At 37.2% G+C, this 21321-nt stretch overlaps 2 protein-coding genes across 3 annotated transcripts in view; both read left to right on the top strand.

The window, feature by feature from the left end:
* LOC113121937 (SR-related and CTD-associated factor 4-like) lies at positions 1-18553 on the top strand. The gene is made up of 18 exons (XM_026292833.1): positions 1-30; positions 1262-1345; positions 2672-2716; positions 3069-3230; positions 3338-3455; positions 3813-3946; positions 4068-4214; positions 4304-4377; positions 4951-5050; positions 5312-5395; positions 5696-5781; positions 6134-6312; positions 7608-7708; positions 7788-7901; positions 8017-8173; positions 8258-8352; positions 16756-16894; positions 17109-18553. Exons 1-18 carry the CDS (start codon positions 1-3, stop codon positions 17540-17542), a joined length of 2283 nt encoding a protein of 760 aa, XP_026148618.1. The 3' UTR covers positions 17543-18553.
* Positions 18554-18788: 235 nt separating this feature from the next.
* The window catches only part of LOC113125669 (T-lymphoma invasion and metastasis-inducing protein 1-like), a 40382-nt gene continuing 37849 nt past the window's right edge, over positions 18789-21321 (top strand). Inside the window, exon 1 of one of the 2 annotated variants that reach the window (XM_026299277.1) lies at positions 18789-18923. The gene's annotated coding sequence lies outside the window, so the exon portion shown is untranslated. The other variant, XM_026299278.1, reaches the window with a different exon arrangement.

Here is a 21321-nt window from a genome sequence, read left to right on the forward strand (position 1 = left end):
ATGGAAGCAGTAAACGCATTCAACACGGAGGTAAAGTTTTCTTGTGTTTTAGCCGAGCGCTAAACGTGAAAGCTAACGTTAACGCTAGCTAATGTTCGTTGGTTGCTCGTTAAGCTAGCTACTTTATCTGACAGGGAACAGCCACTGTATTCATATTACCCTGCTGGGTTTTGCAGGAGACGTCAGTTCGCTCGAAGGCAGTCTGTTAAAATAACGTTAAAACGTGGATTAATTGCTTTAGCTTTGGTCTTTGGTCGAGTCGGTCATCTCACGAGGCCTGGTGTTTCTCTGCCTGACTATCTGTTAACTTACCGAGTTCAAGGTGAACTCTCGGTAGAAATGTTCAGGACAACACAACGTCGTTGCACTTGGCACTTACCGCAGGCCCGTGGAATTAGCGTTAATGAACACAACGTTTTGTGTCATGCTGTCGGTGTTATAAATGAAGCTGGCGTTAATGTTAGTTAACGTAGCTACTTCTGAGCTTTCCTTCAGTTATCAAAAAACAAACAAAAATATATTGCACTAAACTGCGTCAGTCAGACATAGCTCTTGATAAATGCATGTTATTTAATTGTTCGCTATCTATTGGAAAGCCTGTCTGTGTGTATTTGGACATCATGCCTTTGGACTGGGAGTGGTGCATTTCAACATTTGCACACAACCTCTGTGTATGAACCAGGATTTTGATAATGTTTGACAATCTTTAGTCTGCTGGTCACGGTTATATCAACACTGGTGATATTCATATGATTCCTGTTTCTTGAACATTCATGTAGAAATGTTTTTGAGGTCTATGCTACTGAAAAGCCCAGAATTGGTTTACCCATCTGGATATGTATGTTTATAAGCTTGAGGTAATCAATAAGCATTGTCGGTGAGTTACCATCTACTGTTAACAACCATAGATGCTTGAATATGATTATAGAGATATACCAGCCTAAGTATATAACACATACTGCCAGGTTTAAATAAATAAATCTGAAACTTTAGGAACTAAAAAATACAAACAACAAGGTTTTGTGGAATCGGGATAATCTGTATATGCCGAGTAGTCTAGTCTATGCATGTTTATGTTTATGAAAAAAAAAAACTAACAAAAAGACAGTAATTTATCACATGTGCATGTGGAACTTTTATTTAAACATGTCTTAATAATTTTATATAAGATCTGGTTAAATGCTGCTGTGGTTTAGTTTAGTGGTATATAGCTATATTTTTCTTAAACATTAACTGATGTAATTGTTTTGTTTGAAATCAGTTGTTCTCCATGATTGACATGAAGCCTCCAATATCCCGTGCTAAGATGATGTCTGTAACAAAATCAGCCATCAAAGCAATCAAGGTAAAGTGAATGCTTTCTGTTTTGTCATATTAATTCAGTGTTTATGGTGATCGCAGACTTTTTAATGAAGGTGTTTTACAGTAAAATTCAGTTTTTATACCCAGACCATTATGACTTATGATTCAAGCCACTATGTATTTTGTAATAAACAGTAAATAAACAGAGAATGGGACTTTTCATTACTTGTCACAACTACTCACTTCTGATAGTGTGGTTTGTAGTAGAGCCCAACCAATATGGGTTTTTTGAGGCCGATATGATATTATGAAGTAGAAAAAAAAAAAAAAAAAAATCCAATATCGATATATCAGCCGATATTATTGAGCCTATCGCAGATATATTGGTATCGACGAATATGCCGCCAATATGCACATTTTTCAAATGTGCATTTAAAATGCGTTTATGTATATATATTCTGTTTATACTGTATTCAGTATACAGTACCAGTCAAAAGTTTGGATACACTTGCACATGCAATGGCATTTCAAATTGTGTGTTCAAACCTTTGAACCTTTATCAGCCGATATGGCAAAACGATATATATGTCGGTTGGGCTGTAGTTTGTAGCATGCAAATGTTTGTACTTTGTACTGGGAGGTAAAGGATTTTTTTTGTGATTTCAATTGATATGTAGCTTGATATATAGATACTCAAAGTGCAGTCATGTGAATGAGCAACAACTGGGCAGTAGAGACCAAGCCTTTCTGTTGACTATTGCCACACTGTAAATATATATTGGAATATGGGAAGATGAGTGTTTATTATTGTTTGAGTGAGAAGATATGTGTTTGGATGTACTGAGCATAAGTCTCACTGTATGCTGTGCTAGTAGTTGGAAGAGTTTTTAGACATTTTGCTGTTTTTATTTTTTTTATTTCTTATTTCTATTTATGAGGTAGTGCCTGAATGCTTTATTCTTAATGGCATTATGTTAGAGTCTGCACAGAGTCTTTTTTTTATCATTCCAGGCTATAGAAGAAAATGATTTTGAATAAGCCTTTAAGTCTTCTAAACCTGTTCTCTCTCTTGAGTGCTTTTTTAAAGTGTCAATAAACTCAACATGTGATTGAAATTTTTAAATATTTTAAAGAACCTGAATATAATTAACATTTATTTAATTTCAGATAAAAGCCTGACAACTGATTAAACAATGCCAGGTTATTCATTTGTTGCCAATATGATGCTTATTTTACAAATATCAGAAACATAGTAAAGGAAATTTTGGTCATCATAGATTTTCATTGTTGTTTCAGACCTCTATAGTTGTTCTGCACAATCAAAGTATTGCATATGTTGTGACTGACACTCATGTTTCTCTCTTATTAGCTTTACAAACATGTTGTCCAGATTGTTGAAAAGTTCATCAAGAAGGTATGTACCATAGAGCCTCTTACTGTACACTAAGGCTGGACTGTGTAGACGAAAAGTACATCATCATATTTAATTGTGTAATTGTGATAATGATGATATAATAGTACTATTCAACAATATCTTTGGTACAACTCATGAGAGCATATAGTCTTGACAGCTGTGCAAACAAATTGTGATCCAAAACACATGCCAGATAATTTAGTAAAAAAAAGAAAAAGAGGAATTGTACTTGCATATCTTGGACAATAAGATTAGGCATACCCCTACTGTACAGTATATTAAATATTTGAGTACACATAAGACAGTAAGAATAATTTGTGTTTTTTTTCTTTTGTTTGTTTGTTTCCATTAGTGCAAACCAGAATTAAAGGTCCCTGGTTTATATGTAGTTGATTCCATTGTTCGACAGTCACGCCATCAGTTTGGTGTTGACAAGGATGTATTTGGGCCCAGATTTTTGAAGAACTTCACAGATACCTTCCAAAATCTTTACCACTGCCCAGAGGATGATAAGGTACTCTATATGTATGCTTATGTTTTGTATAATTACAATGAATGGTAAAGGCATTTATTCCAAAAATGGCATTGCTTTTTTCTTTTTTTTTTTTTTTTCTTTATTAGAACAAAATTGTTCGTGTCCTGAATCTATGGCAAAAGAATGGTGTGTTTGACATGGACATCATTCAACCTCTCATGGATATGGCTAATGGAGCCATTGTACCTCCCCCTGCACTGAAAGGTAGATAAATGATTATAACTCAATTTGAGCAATTTTTAAATGTTTGTACCACTATAGAAATCACAATTTAAATCTGTAAACCATAAAGCATTCGGCTCCTTCAGTCATTGAAAAGGTTACGTTTAACTGAAAAACAAACCTGATGCATAACATAAATCTTAATTAGTCCTACAACAGGTACATTCACACAGCTGCAGCAGAAATGGGTTTTAAAAGTGAGAACAATAAGACAAGTAAACAAGGTGTTAATATTATAAGCAATAATAATAATAACTTACCAAAAATGTAAACTAATATTGCGTGCATAATTGCATGCAGACATGCAGAAATGTCAATGCTTTTCTTGTATCTGAACAGTTCTTGCTGACCCTAAAGCAGTGGTGCACCTTTCTCTCACTGGTGCCTCAGTTGTACCTGCTGTGCCCCAACTACCAAATCCTGATGCCTTAGCTGCTGTGGCCCAGCTGTTTCAGTCTTCCCATGGTCAGGAGGTAAGCAGGACAATGATCTAACTGCTCCAAGGTTTCTATTGATATTGTAAACTTTTTGCTAAATCATAGCAGGTAAAGCTTGTTTTAATTCAATATGACTTTCTCCCACTCCCTTTTTCAGCTGCAGAGGATGCTTCAGAACTTCCAGCACGCAGATAAAACTCTTGCAGGTGCCGCTGTAAGCAACACACCAAACCCACCCCAGATGCCTGTAGCCCAGCTCAATCTGTACAGTACACACACAGAAAAGAAAAGCTCTTTAGCTGAGGTAATACGCAGTATCACTCATGTGCTGTGTGCATGCAATATATAAATTATTTTTCACATTCACTTAACTGTTATTTCTTTATTCTTTAGAAACTCCTTGACCGATTTGACTATGATGATGAACCTGAGGATATAACTGTTAAAGATGGAAGTGCCCAGTCACAGTGAGTCCCATCAAATATATGTCCTGCTTTTTTTATAAAAGTGCATGGATAATAACACTTTAATTCAAATAGGAGCACTGCTATTTATTCTTTGTCTCAAAAGCAGACTTGTATTGAACTTAAAAATGTTATGTTGAAATTCGAAGCCTCCAGTTCAAATGAAACTGACTGGAATTTTCAGTGCAGTAGGAATCTTCTTATGCTCATTAGTTAAACTTTTCTGTATTGATTGTAGATTTTTCAAAAGAGATTGATTAGATGGAAATGAAACTTCTAACTAGGTAATTGAATTTTGTGTCATAATTTACATCTCTTGTGCGAAGTACACTGTAATAAGCCGTTCTTAGACTTTACATATTCAGAATGTTCATTAAACTAATGGAACCATCAGATAGTATTAATAGGCCCATTTCACTGATTTGTCACTGTCACTGCATTAAAAAGTAAATGAGAAACTAAACACATTAAGTTAAATTAAAGGAAAGCCCCGTGACTGAACAAACAACCAAAATTAATGCAATATTGTTAATGTTATTAACAACACTGCTTTTCTTGTGCATTTTGTCATGACAGAGGTATTCCCGAAAATGTGTTTAACCTGTTTCCTGGGGTCCAGATGCCCAGCACAGGGAATGTTCATCCACATGTGATGGGGCAGGCTAGTGGTATAGAGGTATCCAGTCATAACTGCATTATATAATAACTAACTCTGTGACATAGCTACTTTCTAATTACTAATATATTATGGTTTCCTACAAAATAAGTTTCTGTTTAATCTTTTTTCTATGAGCCATCAAGTCAAAAATATAAAATGGTGAATACTTCAGTTTTAAGTGTTTTGATTATGGAGGATCAAATTTCTGGAGCTGCAAACATCAGTTAAAATGTGCTGTGGTTTCTGTTTGACCTTTCTTCTTTGGCTGTCATCTCTCAGCACGGTGGAGGAATGAGTCGTGGTGAACATCATATGGTACCAGATGGATACCATTCCATAAATGACACTTATTCACAATTGCAGGTACAATTTCAAACCTAATTTAGTTCTACTTTACACGCTAAATGTCTCTCCTGTGGGGGAGAGGACTTTCAACTTCCAGTATTTGCTTTTTTGTTTTTTTTGGTTTGTTTTTTTTTTCATAAGTTAGTTTTTCTTCTTAATACAGCAAAGCAGCTTCATGACTACCTTAATTAGCAAGAGTTTTTGTTTTTTTGTGTTGTGTTACATTTGAATTTGAGTTTCATAATGTGAAAATTTGAAGCTGGAACTTGGAATTTTCTGCTCATTAATTTGGGAAACGTAATTGTCATTTTGTAATAGGGAAATTCAAGAGAAGACTCAACAATGAGACGAGAGGACAGACACAGAGGCTATGCCAGGAACTCAAGATCCAAATCTGGATCCAGGTAAGAGGCCCTAATTGTCCCAGATAACTGAAGTACTGTTTATTTCAGCTGAATGTTTTCAAATATTAAGTTTGTCCTGTTTTATTTATGGGGGAACATGTTACAATTAGCCACTGCTATATTTGTGAAGACTTACTTGTTCCAGTAGACAGTGAAAAGAAGCATATCGCATCAGAAAGCATGGAAAAGTATGTGCGGGGCAGGCACTGACGCACTCAGCTGTTGTTATGAATTCCCAGAACTCTGTTCATGCTGTTCTTTCTTACTTAGGAAACTGTGAAAAAGATAACTTTCCTCACAGGGATAGCATTACTTGGTGACATCATGTTCAGCTGCATCTTTTGTGTTTCAGCTCTCCCAGGAGAAGATCAAGATCTTCATCCCATTCAAGAAGGTCAAGGCATCGACGTTCTCACTCTAGGGAAAGGTGCTGGAGATCTCGCTCTCGTTCTCAGGATGGGAGTGAAAGAGAGAAGGACAGAGAGCGCAGACAGAAAGGTCTACCCAGCATAAAGAGCCAGACACTCAGTGGTATGCGTTACAGTACATATACAGTTGCTATACAATCACTACTACGTGCAAGTTACCACTACGTTATCTTTCTTGTTGAATCCTGTAGAACAGAAGTGCTGTAATTTCAAAAGTCCAAATGACATCTAGAAACATTGCAGTGCAACAAACAACTGCTGTTACCACTTAGTTTGATTATTATCCTTTGAGTAATAAGGAGTTTAGTTTCAGTGCTAGTCAGAGCTACCAGAATCCAAAGCAAAGTCTTCATATCCTTTATACAAATGTACGTTTTTTTTTTAATTTCGAGTGACTTGCCTGATTTGGATAAGTGCAACCTGTGTTAATTCTCACTTGGTTTATTTAAAGGATAGTGTTTCTTTGTGCATCAGAAGAATAATAATAAATGTGTATTACAGTATGGCATTTTATTTAAATTAAAGCTAAACTGATAAATTGCTCAGTACTTATTGGTCAATATTTGATGAAGATATATTAGTATTGATGTATATTTCAGCCCATAAAGAACAAGAAATCACTGTGCAGAGATTAAACCTAGAATTGATATAGTGATAGTTTAGAAAGTGTTTCATTAAATAGGTTATCAGGTTATCAACACTAACAGAACAAACATTCAATGTGCAATAATATCTGTGCACAGAATGAAACTGATGGCAAGTTTTTCTTGTCCATGAAAAAAATCTGTATATTTAGAACTCCTCCTAACCAGGAGAACCAACAAATTCCCAGAGGTAGATTGGTTAGCTCAAAGACAGTAACTTTGCAAAATGCGTACTAACACAGACTGGACAGGTTTTATACTGGTTTCAGATAAACTTTGGCATGCCTACCAGCGAGGTTTGGACATATAGCTGGTGTGGCACATCTTGACTTTAGTAGCCAAATTTTTCTTTATCTCTATCCATTATTGAACTATAGATATAAGGAAGATCAAAAGTAATTTTAAATATTGTTTTCAATTCATTTTTTTCCCTTCATGAATCCATGTGTAGGCAGACTTGTTCATATAAAGTGCAATTAACTACAGAGTCATTTTCTAAGATAAAAAGTTAAAAAATAAGAAAAGTAAATTAACATGAGCGTAACAACTAGATTTGAGAACCATTTCATGTGTTCTGGTGTCACAGGGACAATGATTAACCATTACAGCCCATCTATAAATTCCAATGTAAACTATTCATATCAAAATAAACCAGTAAGGTAAAAAATGAGTGTAAAGCATTTTTGGTTTAACAGATAATAAAACTGAAACAATATATTCTTCCTTACTGATTTTAATCTCCTTTTGCTTCTAGTTTGCAGCACTACACTTTGGGTTGGACAACTAGACAAGAAAACCCAGCAATCTGATGTGATGTCCCTTTTGGAAGAGTTTGGCCAGATTGAGTCCATCAGTGTAAGTTTTGACTATTCTTTCATAAAGGTACTTTTAATGTTGTCTTATATTACACTATTACCTTTACTTTCTTGTGCAGATGATTCCTCCAAGGGGTTGTGCCTATATTGTTATGGTTCACAGGCAAGATGCCTATACAGCTTTGAAAAAACTCAGTAGGGGGTCATACAAGGTCAATCAGAAACCAGTAAAGGTACATGTTCTCATACACAGATGATGATCATTTCCATTTATATGTTCACTCTTCATAACTTGTTTTAGCAGTCTTTGGTAACTTGATGAATATACCTCATATCATTCTTGCCTAGATTGCTTGGGCTTTGAACAAAGGTATAAAATCAGCACATAAAAAGTTCTGGGATGTGGAGCAGGGAGTTACCTACATTCCATGGAGCAAAGTGAAATGTGAGGAGTTGGAGAGCTATCGAGAAGGGGGAATGCTGGACATGGAGACACTAAATCCAGGTATGGTTATTTATTGCTTTAGCATGGCCAAGATTCACCTGCTCAGGCAGTTTTCCTTATGTTGTCATTGAATTTTCCTTACAGAGTGGAATAATGCTAAGGACCTCAATAAGCAGGCAGCTGTAAATGGAGTATTGGAAAGTCTACCAGCAGATGGAACCATCACTGCTCACATTCAGGTAATGCTAACACAGACTTTAATATTACAAGTGCTCTTGTTTTATTGGTTTAATGACCTTGGTGTTGGACGCTTTCTTCACAATCTTTCATGTGGTGGCAGTAAGGGAAATAAATTATTGTTGCATATCAGTAATGGAGCTCATCTGAACCACCGTCTTCTCTTCAATTTAAAAAAATGACAAACCATTATATATTTAAATTTAAAGAACTTGTGAAATCTTCTAAATCCAATCAGGAATATTAGAAATCACAGGGTCATAGATTCCTGACAAATGTCTATTAAAAAAAGTGTGTTTGGATACAAGTTCCAGTCAACAGTGAAATATCTCTTATACTGTATTTTGGGGTTTAACCTGTGCTAAGACTTAAGCAATAATAGTAATGTTACTCATGTTTCTGCTATGTTAATAGTGGATTCCCTAGGGTTAAACCACCTCTCATTTAAAATGACACTCACTGTGTCAAAGAGGTTTAAAAGAAAATAGGTGATGATTTTCTGTTTCAGCCATGGCTTAAACATGCTTGACAAACTACAGTCAAAGGACCAAGTGTCTGCATAAGAACTTTAAGGCTTACTCAGTAGTGATGCCGTTGCTCGTGGGCTGTGTCAGTACTTATGGCATCCACACTTTTACTTCCACTAGACAAACTAAAAATAGACTGCTGATCTCAAGGTCAGTCAGCAACAATGACTGAATTGGTGTCAAAGGAGAGATGCACATTTACCGTTTGGGTTTAGGAATATGTACCGATGTTTGTGGGCTTTCAAGAAGGACAGAATTATAGCAGTGAATGATAGATCCTTTAAATGGAACATAAATCCATGTCCTATTTCTTGAAAAGTTGTGCTCTGATAAGCAAATTGATCATTTGTGTCACATTTGGTCCCTTGAATCCTGATGAACCACAAATATAAAAGTACTTACTTTGGTAATGACATAAATATTCAGGAAATCAAGAATGTGTTTAATCTTTCAACCAACCCTACAGAGACTGCACAGTAAATTTTTAATTGTTCACTTTGATACTCAGACTGCAAAATGTTAGAGTACAGTGACATGTATGCAATCTTATAGCACTTAGTTCATCTCACTGTAGTGAACACTGACCTCAGCACTTATGATGTGGTGGTCTCCCAATAGGTCAGCCAGCCTTTAACTTGTGCATTTAGAAAATATTTTTGGTCAAAGTGTGTGCAATGGATATCACATGGTAGTATTTTGGAGTATTTGATTAAACTGTTTTTATGAGAAGAGAATTTTCTTTTCTGTGTTTGAATTAATTTACTCTGTGGTTGTGGACATGACACACATCTTTCTTTGCATGTTCAAGTCACCAAATAAGCAGATGGATCTAATTTGGTGATTTTTGTCCGCTTTGCCACTATTCAGATAAGCTCCTTTGCTGATCATAAAATCGTAGGATTCAGCATTGCTTATTCATACTTTGCTCCTGTTACTTTGCGATATATTTGAATTTTCCCTCAGTAACCTTGTATGTGCAGTAAACTTATTCAAATAAAGTGGGGATTATAAAAAAACATTAATTACTGTGGTATGTGTAGAGACGAGCAATGATGTTGATTCTCTGTTTAAGTACGTTCTATCATCCAAAGTCTCAGGGTTTGTTAAAGTTATCTGTACTATGATATGAAATGTTTTGCTTCTTAAAAAAAAAAAAAAAAATTACTTTTCCTAACTATTTGCCAGTGTTTGACAACAAAAATGTAAATGTGAAAATCATGAATCAGCTTCTGGTTGATAAGATTCTGTTTCAGTTGCAGTGAGTGTGAACTGAACTCATGAGTATGACCTTGCAATAACTCAACAATATAAATGTGAAAAATAGTATTTGACAGTACAGGTAATAATCCAGTGTGATGCCAAAGGTTTTTAATCAAAAATTTATTAAAATTTCCGAACATTTAAAAAAAAAAAAAAAAAATCAGTTCTCCCATGAGCATATGCTAAATAAATGGTCTCTAACTTAGCTTTAAGAAAACAATCTTCGACTGGACCGTCTGCCACGTACCGTGCTTAGTAAGCCTGTTAAACCGAGCACCTCGTCTCACAAAGGTTGCGCACATCATGAGGTTGAGAGTATCTGACTGTTGCTGGTGGGACTTAATGGTCCGACTGGGAGGAAGAGTGTCAAAGTGGGAGACAAGGTAAGCTGACAGCACTGCTAGCAACATATACTTAATGTTGCACAAGACCAGCACACTGTTAATAAACTGGACTGGAGATAGGATTTCTGAATTTGTTGGACATGGTTAGGTTAACTGGACAACATAAGGCCTGGCATATTGTTCATGAAGAGATGGATGGCAATTTAGAATTAAAATCACATCTGCTATAAAATACTTAAGTAGGTGGGTCCAAATTGTTTTCATTTATTTCATACTGTCCATTTATGCGGCACATACAGCAGGGTTTAGTTTTAGTTACCTGTGTTGTTTTTTTTTTTTTTTATAAACTAGGTACTCAATGCACCAATGATCAAACAATAAAACTGCTTAGACCTCATTCCTGTTAGGTATCAACAATTCTCAGGTCTACACTTTATGCTTACCTCATTCCTATTATTTATGGTAATTTCAAAATAAATTTGGTTATTTATTAAATAATATATCATCTGTACCCTGGATTAATTTGTTAGGCTTTACAGTAAATCAGTAGTTTACCAGTTTAGAGTATAATGGTCTGGCTTTCTGCTATTTTTGGGGAAAAAAATCTTAAAATACAATGCACTTTTTCATCACACTGATGCCACTATGGATTTGAAGTTTTTATATAGTGGCATTCTTGGAAAGATGCTGCCAGTTTTCATTCACATTGAATAATTTCAAATTCCCACTTGAAAATAGTAACCAAATGCTAATAACAAAATAAGGGTGTCTATTTAGCTGTCTGCCAGCTCAATATTGATATTTCATAAAATGAGATGTTTTTGGTGCTAAACTTAGCTAGAATCTCTTAATGATGCAGGGGTTAATCATTGTTGCTATTTTTAAGTGTTTTTGTCATAATGCCACATTTGGCATGGGACTTGGACTAATTATTGTGATAATTACAATTTTGTAAAGATATTTAGTAGTGTAATCACACCTGATTTTGAATGTGTGGAGTCTCAGCATTGATGCAAAGGGGAATTTTAATGTTTGTAGTTGTCAGGGCCCATGACTGTTGTATGCCGTTTGTCCGGGATATCTGCGAACAATGACATACAACATGAAACCAGTGAACTGCACACTGAACTTAGTATGTTCAATTTAGCCATTGCATGGTCACTTTGCCAAATAATATAAATTGGACAGGTAAGGAAAAGTTCAATAAGGAAAGATTCATCTTGATTAAACACTAAACCTTTTGTTGCTTTGAAAACAGTTGTTTGTTAAGGTTGCATCAAGGCAGCCACCATATCCAAATTAATTTGTACATGAGCCTTTTTCTGAAGTATAATTTAAGAAGGTTGAGGCAGTTTCACTGATCTTGATGTTGGCGTTTTCCTTTTGGATCTGGCAGTGTAGGGAAGAAACTCATTTTCCTTTGGAGGAAAGTGAAATTGACATTTCTTCTAAGTTTATGCCTTATGGAATTTAAGAAAAATCTGCTTCGTCCAATCTTCTGTAGCACTACTTTCAAATCACTAAAAAAAATCCTATGGCAGCAGTCCTGAATAATTTAAAAAAAATTTTACAAGACATGTTTTTTTGAGAAGTTACTTTTCACAAGCTAATCACATTTACTGCTACAAGCACATAACCTTTAGGCAAAGTAGCCATTTTAGATAAAACGTATGTGCATATAAATGTTTGTTCTGCTTACACAGACCGTGGATAAACCTACTCCAGAATTACTTTAGCATCTTTGGATACAAACTTAAACCCTTTCACTTTCAGTTTTATTGCTGCCTGTAACATCTTGTCCAAATAAATTGAGCCCTGAAGACAGGTAAATTTAGTTTTGTGTTGCCCAGCGACGCTGTTTAGACAGTCCCATTGTTTGAAAAGCAATAAAAGAACCACATCTATTGTTTGTTTGTTTTTTTTGTGACAGCAATTATGTCTTGCCACACATAATGTGTCAGGTCACACCACTGCCCTTTTCAACATCAGTACTCCTGTCCTCTTAAGAATCAGATCGGCTTCATTGATCGGCACATCTCGGCTACTGTACCTTGACAGGCTCTTCTGATTGTTTGGCATGACTGGTTTGTGGTACCAGTGTCAAATGACAGGTCAACTAATGTGGCATGCCAGTATATGTTGTACTACAAGGACAGGGTTTTACTATCATCCATCTTCAAGTACAGCAGAGAGGAGAAGAGGTAGAGGAAGAAAAAGTAGCAACAAAGACCCAAATGGCTAAGCAATACTGGAAGTCATGAACATGCTGTTGAGGTTTTCATGCAACGTCTGCTCAACACAGTGGGGTTGACCAGGCTGGTGCCACTTTTTTTTAATCTCTTGCGACATACCCGTAATAGCTCAAAACAGCAAAATGAACAGCAGAAATCTTTGCCCATATTTCATACAAAATGTTTGTAATGTTCCAATTTGCCAGTTAAATGCAGTTTTGGATTTGCCTTTTCACCCCACCTGAGTTCACAGGTCTGAGCTTTGTAAAAATGTATAGAGATATCAGAAATCTGTGTCTCAGTACCAGCACAAAGGGATGGTCTCTAATCATGCATACATCACTTCCTTTGTTGCCTAATCTTGTGTATAATGCCAAATATCACTCCTGGCACCCTGGCTTTAATATTTTGGTGATGTTTGAAGATGAGGTCTGACATTAAAGCCCATAATTACATGAACACAGCATTTTGTTGGAAGGTTAGAAAATTTCCGACAGTTTTTTACATTTGACCCACAGTGTTTTGTATTCCTTTGTTCAAGTTTGGTTCCCACAGATAACCAAACTTTATTACAAAACACATGCACATCTGTCGTCTCCATATGGTGAGTCAAAAAAAAACAAAAACATTTCAAAAATGCCGTTTCCCAGGGACTCGAACCACTGTGGAAAACTCACTTTAGTGTCCTAGAAAGTGTCTTTTTTTTGTTTTTTTCCTTACAAGTCCTGTGCAGCTGTCACGGTTGCTCCTACAGGTACACTGGCACAGTGAAGTGGAAACAGCATAAAAAAGTTAACTACTGGAATGATGTGGACAAGGTTAAACGGTTTCACTTTTTCATTTAGCACACAATAAACACCCTTGCCACATACTGGTATCACTTATGCAAAGTTTACATAATGAAAGTATTTCAGAATGCCTGCTTCTAATTAAACCTGTCCCACTTCTCCTTTTTTCAGTTTTATAATAGAGAAAAACGTAAATGAATGGGAAGTGGCCTAAAACAAGTAACTGAGTACTGTAACAGTACATATGTATCAGTTTGTCTTGAGATGTAGGTTTGCACAAAAGCCTTTTTTTCCCTTCTGGAGCCTGTTCGTAGAGCACCAATACAGTATTCGTGAATGTGAACTAGAGACAGCAGATGCAGTGATGAGAAATTCAGTGTGTTTGTGTTTTTATATATGATTTATGCCCTGAAAAGCTCTTTGTTTTACATTTTGTCAACATTACAGATCTGACTGAGCATTTTCACATGCTGGTGTTAGGGCAAGATAGTGCCATCACTGACATGGAATATAATATAAAATCTGAGCAGTCTTCTCCTTTCAGTTGTGTTCAAGTGAAATGACTTTTTAAAGGAGGAGGAGAATTCTTCAGTTACATCAAGTAATGCAGCAGTGCTATATCCATGTATGGAATCACATCTGACTCATGATGCCTCACAAAGGTGAGTACTGCAGAAATGTTTTTTGGATATTTGGACTCCCACTCTCAGGTGATGCTGTGGAGTGGTGATAAGGTAATGAAAGGCTCATTCTTTATAAAATGGACCTTTTGAATTTGTCATTTTGTTTTACAGAATGAATATTATAACCTTTCACATCTTGAAGTGAGGTCATTATGAAACTGCAAAAGATTTCTAAGAGGTTTTAGCCTGCAGGGAACCCCCCCCCCCAAAAAAAAACGTTAAGCATTTTCTACTGATGGAGTACAACCGAGGCAGATATAATTTGAATGTTTCACATCTATCAAACTAGGAATTTCAGTCAAGATAGACAAATATGAATATGGTAGTGAATTATTTGAGTATAACTTTATTTATTGCTATGAAGTGAGGCCAACATCAAAATATCAATAAATATATTTACTTTGTGGCACTTTATTGTTGTACTCACACTTTTTTTGTACTTGTTAGATTACAGAGATTAACAGAGTTGAGAAGATTGATTTCTTTCAAGCGATACAAGAAATGATCTAAATATTTCACCCAATATAGCTTCAACTTGTTTGTCATAGAGATCATTTCTAATATTGATAGGGGAAGCTTTCCAAAGCTGTAACATTGTGAAAACCAATGTGATTAGAGATCAATTTTTGACTCATCTTCACAAGGATTTTTTTTTTTTTTTTTCTCACAACACATGATTTGTGTTAGCTGGAATAGGTGCGTATCATTTAAGGAGAGTTTGACTTGAAGAGAAGGGACAAATGTGTTGTTACCCTTTTTTTTTTTTTTTTTTTATCATATGAACCAGTAGGGGTATTTTGGGTTATTAGTGTCCTGTTGTTTTGAACCAGGAGGTCTGTCTGTCACACTTTGAAGGCTCACTGCATATTGCATTCCATGTCGGTAACGAGATTCATAGGTGAACTTGCTCTACCCCCAATGCCTACAGCCAGCTTTGGCACAAAAAACAGCATGTCAAAGCAGAAACGTGAGACGGTGGCTTTGCAGCATGTGGTAGGCAATGCGTTTTCATTTTATGTCCTCAGTTAGCTGCAGTTATCATGCATTCTTAGAGAGATATGTCATTTCTGTGAGTGAGTCTAGGACTATAGATTTGACGAACACATTACCAATAGGGGAAATTATATTAAATATAATGAGCAGTTTGAGTAAAGTTAATGTGTCATCTGTCTTACAGTTTAAAAATGTGTTGTTTCACTAATTGTAGAAACTAACCTGAGAATGTAGTAAATGGCATAGCATGTGATTGTTGCTTGTTTTTATTTTACAGACTTTTGACAACCGATCAATTCAGTTAATATTTCAAATGTTTCATGATTTCACTGTAATCTCATTACAAACTTTGACAAAGTTTGAAATCATAACTACAGTATGACCTTTATTTGTCTGACACTGTTATTGTAAAGGGTTATTTATATATTAACAATGTCCATGACAAATGGTGTTTTCTTCGCAGAGCAGCTGTCAGATAGTTGAATAAACTTGATATAATTATGTCAGCTACAATGCCTGGGAGGAAAATGACTACTTTATGCTTTACTACTATCATAGTTAATACTTCTGCTTGTGAGGGTGATGATTTGCCTTTTAGTTATAGGCATATATGAACATTGTTCTTCAGAAATAATTCATTGCGTATTCGTGTGTGTGTGTGTGTGTGGTTGTATTGTTTAATAGTATTTAAGGTTGTGATGTGCACGAATTAAAGCAGTTCTAAACACAGCTACTGCAAATCCTGTTTGCCAAACGTTGTTATACCCTCTGTCTTATAAACACACATTTGCACGCTGTAAAAAGACTCTCGGTATTTCCTGCAAATAGGACAGCATTGGACTGAATAGCTTGTTTTAAAATTATAGTGTTGCTGGTGATGTTTGGTCAAAACTGCTTTCAATAAATGTAAAGGGTAAGTAGCAATCAAAAGTGCCCCATTTTTAGACCTGAAGCTAATTTCAATATAAGATAACTTGAATGATAAAGCTATTGTCCATAGCCTGAGCATCTTGTCCTCCATATACTTTCAACAGCTTTATTTCAGCATCATTCATACTTAATTGAATAGGTACAATTCAGCATGTCCCAAGCAAACATTCTGACTGAAATATTTTTTTGTTGTAATAAAACATCCTGCATTTAGTGACTTACATCACCTCATTATTCTGTGTTCTGGCAAAATATATGATTAACTCCGTCCAGCCTTTTAAAAGCATATTCTGGTAAATCTAAATAAATTTGTCTTTAAATTAGGCTGAGCTGCACATTTGCTCTGTGTTCTGTCACCCCACCTCCAACTGGAGTGTGTGTTTTTGTGTGCCTGTGTGATTTGAAGTTGCTTAGATTTGAAATATGTTAGTATATCGTAGTGACTTTGGATTCCAATAAAAACTTTCAGAAATACTTAAAGATACTAATCAAGATTTTCTTTCTCCTGACGAAAAATATAATGAGATGCAACAAAGAAGCTGATTCATGGTGTGGAGGTAGATGTTAATCTAGATGTGATTGCTGCAACATGTCTTTTTTTTTTTTTTATTGGTATTTTAATTGTTATTCCACTCTGTGTGTTTTCCAGGTGCCACCAGTTCAACAGGCAGCATCTATTGGGAGTCCACCTGCTTTTCCTGGCCCTATCATGCTGTCCCCTACAGCTATGCCTTCAGGGGGAGCCTCTTTCCTGCCTGCCGAGTTTGATTCTACAAAGCTGGCACCAGGTGAGACATTTATGAATAACAAAATATTGTGAATTGTTCACCCATCATGTGAAGGTGAGATGTGGGCATTGTTGGTTTGGTTAAAAGTAACTTCTGTGCTGCAGTGTTGTCTCTGTTCTTAGCTTGATGTCATTCTCAATAAACTTTGGTCTGTTTTTTGTGCTATCACTACTTGATTTTGATCAATAAGATCTTGCCATGTCTTCTTTTGCAGCGGGAAGTGTAAAATGTTTAGAGGAGACCACTGTGGATTCTAAAGGACACAAAGGCACACCATCAGATGTGAGCAGCGACAACCAGCTGGGTTCTCTCGTAGCACCAGTGATGAACCTGCCAGGCACAGCAGTGATGCATGATGCCAGACCAACTATGCCACCTCTGCAGCCTCTACCCAGCATGCCGAATCCTCATTTACCTCAGTTCCTGTCACCTCCAAACATGCCACACATACCCCCTCAACTGATGCCTGGAGGACCTATGTTTCCACCAGACAGGTTCCGAATGCCCATACCCTTGCCTTCCCGTGGCCCTCCTTTCCATCGACATCCTCCTATGAGACCAGAGGTCATGGATGACAGGGATGGGGGGCACTTTCGAAATGGAAGACCAGGATTCGGGTATCCACCATTCCACAGAGGCAGGTGGTAGACATTGGCTTGGACCTGAGGGAGGGATGCTAAACCACCACAACAGTCATTAAAAAATATCAGGACCTCTGCTTCATGAAGGACAGGTGTAAACAATTTGGGGGTATATGAACTTATATTCAGAGTTTATTTTATAGAACCAGAGCCTTTTTTTTTTAAACAAGGCAGAGTGTTTTGAATGCACACCCTGAAGGTGACCAGAGAGGAGAAACTGCTGTAAATACTGTACATGCTTTTTGTTGTTTGCTAACTTTTTGTAAATTTGAAGTTATGTAGTTTCTCAAGTCTCTTGTCCTTATAATTAGAGGTTTAAAAATGCAAAATCTGTATTTTTGAGCTTATTCCTTCACCAGTGTATGGACAAAGACTGTCAAAATTTATAATTCATACCATTATGGTATTTTGTTTTTAGTAAAACAGCTTTGTACCACACTGACATTTAAGTTTTCACCAGAGGTGTTGGATTTTGTTTAAAGCAGATTTCATGTCATGCCAGTAGAGGGTGGAGTGAACCCTGTTACCATAACCAACCTCTGTTGTACATTAAGGCCCCAACTTGTAGGATTATGTGCAGTGAATATTAAATACAGGCACTGTCATTTCATCAGGTGTTTATTTGTATTGATCAAACTGACATTTATTTTGAATGTCTTTATAAGAAAACCAAATTAGGTTCATCAATTGTCCTGCATGAGAAATGACTGTATTTTTATGACATGATTTAGCATGAAGGTTAAATCTTCTCTGGAACATACAGTTGTTCAGAAATAGTAATGTGCCATTTTCCTACCTGTCCAATATTGAAAATGGGAACAAAAGTAATCAATGTCCCAGGTTTTAGTTTTGTGATCTTCATAACACAGCTGCCTAAACCATGTCTGCATATTCTCATACCCAATTCATGACTTTTGTTTCTTTTGATTGCTTGAATTCAATCTGTCACGTTTATTTGCTCACATTGATGAAAAGGCACCTATGTGTGCCTGAGATGCACAGACTGCACCAATAGGCATTTATAATGAGTTAGTATTTAAAAGCTGATTTTTATGTGTGTTTTATATGTACTCACATGATGATAAAACTAAACACTGTGTGGCCACTATGTTTTTCACGCATTCGTCCATTGCTGATTTGAGGTAAACCGCAGCTCATTGGCTCTGAGAATATATAAGTGGCATTCTCACGATCCACTTGCACGCCGTCTCCAAGGGCCGTGGGCTCCGCCCCTCACAGCGGTGTGAAAACAACACGCATGGGCCGTGGACGCAGACCTTGGAGAGGAGGCAGGATCCAGCACCGCGGATGGGCATCACGGGAGTGTGAAATATGAAGATTTCTGTGTCAGGACTGAAGCGGCCGGATCCCAGCGGCGGCGGTGGCAGGTATGTGAGCAGACAGGGAATCACGCTGTCCTGATCATGAGAAGGAGAAACTGTCTCGATGTTCGATCATGTTTCCGCGTGGTCCTAGCGCCGTGCGCACGCATGACCGCGTCACTCAATCATACAAGTTTATCAGCGGTGACAGACGCGGCCGTACCGAGGCGTCGGTGTGGTCCCAGGAACGAGGCCCAGCAGCTGTATTTCTGCACACGGGCATCTGCTGTCGATTCACGCAGTGAGACATCCGTGATGTGAGGTTAAACCAGTCATGCAGCCTGAATGACGGCGGGCACACAGCGAGGTTAACATGTATGTCCAGACGTTGCCGTTTCCATCCCAGTAGTTGAATGCGCATTCACGGACACGTCTTACCTTCTATTAGCAGCAGGGTGTTGCGTTAACGAGACGTGCAGGAAAACACGCACGGCGTAATGTTATGGATGTGTCTGGACGTCTGTTATTTCTACAATTTGGGGAAGGAGAGGTCGCGTATGGCTTCAGTGCGGTAAATTGTTGCATGGAGCAGAGTCATTTCATGGGACCGGTGGCATTGTAAGTACTGATGATCCAGCTGTGTTCACACCTCGCTAGTGCGCAGGTGACTCAACCCAAAGGAGGCAGCTTATTTGTGCAGCTGTTTCACTCCTGTGACCTTAAGGTGTCAAGTTTGTTGCAGCGTCACTATAGGTGCTAAGCCTCAGATGTTGTCTTCCTGTCACATCCAAGCCACTGTTGCTGTGCTGTCCAAAAGCTGGCTATGAACTGGTGATGTGTTGTTGCTCTGTGGTGGATTTGAATCATTTTTAATCATTCATTTTACATTAAACTGTTTTATTCAGTCCTTTGAAAGTCACCATTAATAAGCTGGATCAATGTTATTTTCCTGTTTGTAAAGATGACTGGAGGCCTATGGCCGATTATTTTTCTATTAGACACTAGTGCTGTCACTGTGTTTTCTGTAGTTTGTGCTGCCAAGTGAGAAATATAGATTTTCTGCAAAAGATTTTCTACTGGGAGGCTAGGCTGCAGTTTTTCTCCTCAGTCAGCAGCTTGTATTTATGGTGGGTCCTCACTGGTCCACAAACAAGCCATGGCAGACTCATCTGTTAAACCGATTTGGACAGCAGAGAAAAGATAATAGAAAATACATCTGAACTTCTACAGCAAATATTAACAACTGCAGGAGTAACATGACAACCTGCAGTGAAATGTATCAGAGCAATGATAAAAACCACAGTTGTGGCACAAAGTAAAGTGATGTCATCCTTTGAAAGGTAGCACTGAGAAGTTTGTAGTTTACTTCCTTTCCCACAAGGAAAAATGGGAGAAAACCTTAAAAATCTTATAAACCACACCTGCAGCACAACCCACTGTCTGTCCATATGCTCAGTGTGTTCAATCTGTATAATTAAACCAAAGAAAACATACAAAAGTGGATAAACTAGTTGGAGTTAAAAAAAACATCCAGTTAAGTAAGTCCAAGCCCCAGCAGGCAACAGCCCAAGACAAGTGAAAGAAAAGTGAAGACTGCTCTCAAATACCACAGTGCTAGTTCCCAATACATAGGACATGGTTTTGATTTTCTGTCATTGTTTTTTTTTCTTTCATCATTATGTATTTGTGTGATTTATGTCTTTGGTTCCAATGGATTCCAATGTTGACAAGACGTCACCACAAAAAATGTTTTTAAACATTCACAGAAATCTCAGTCCTCCTGCAGCATAATGGCATGTTCAGAGTGCATCAGATATCAGCCTCCTCATTCATAATGACACACCTTCCTGATGCAGGCAGTTTCATCTGTTGCAGCAACACATTACTGTCTCATGTCTTTTTTGGTCAATTAAATTTGGACTTCATTAAATTCTCACCTGTACATGATGCAACACTTTGCATCTTTTATGCATTTCGTTTTTGGGTTTAAGTCATGTCCACCAAAACATTTCCAAATAAATCCAAGTTTCAGACTCTGTGTTTGATCTTACACATTTTGTTTGTTATATTGTGACTTTGTTTCAGCAATGGACCACAAGTCAAAACTCAACCTGTGGAAGGTGTTCTTATTAGTGTGACAAAACTTCTGAATTGCCCCTAAAACCGCCTGAATACTTTGTGTGTGTTGGAGAACCATGGGAAGAGAACCACCTTGCTGTGCAGCAGCTAGTCAAATGGCTTCAGTGTTTAGTGATGCGTCCCCAGGGTTGTAACCTGAGCCCACCTGTGTGACATGTCAGCACAGAGACCTCACCCTCTGTGCTGTCCGTCTGTCTTTGTGTGGTCGGGCTGTAACTAGTTTTGCTACCCCCTCTGGCTTGTGTCCACACTCTTTAACTCAAAGAGCTCAAATGTTAGACCAACTCAAGGCAGTGTGGCGACTGTCGCAGCTACACATGAAAGA

The sequence above is a fragment of the Mastacembelus armatus genome, chromosome 13, assembly GCF_900324485.2.
Source record: "Mastacembelus armatus chromosome 13, fMasArm1.2, whole genome shotgun sequence".
Classification (NCBI taxonomy): Eukaryota; Metazoa; Chordata; class Actinopteri; order Synbranchiformes; family Mastacembelidae; genus Mastacembelus; species Mastacembelus armatus.

Coding starts and splice junctions, on each gene's coding strand:
- LOC113121937 (XM_026292833.1), top strand. CDS start 1: ATGGAAGCAGTAAACGCATTCAACACGGAG. Junction 7,902..8,016: donor TCAATCAGAAACCAGTAAAG/GTACATGTTCTC, acceptor ATTCTTGCCTAG/ATTGCTTGGGCTTTGAACAA. Junction 16,895..17,108: donor TTCTACAAAGCTGGCACCAG/GTGAGACATTTA, acceptor CTTCTTTTGCAG/CGGGAAGTGTAAAATGTTTA.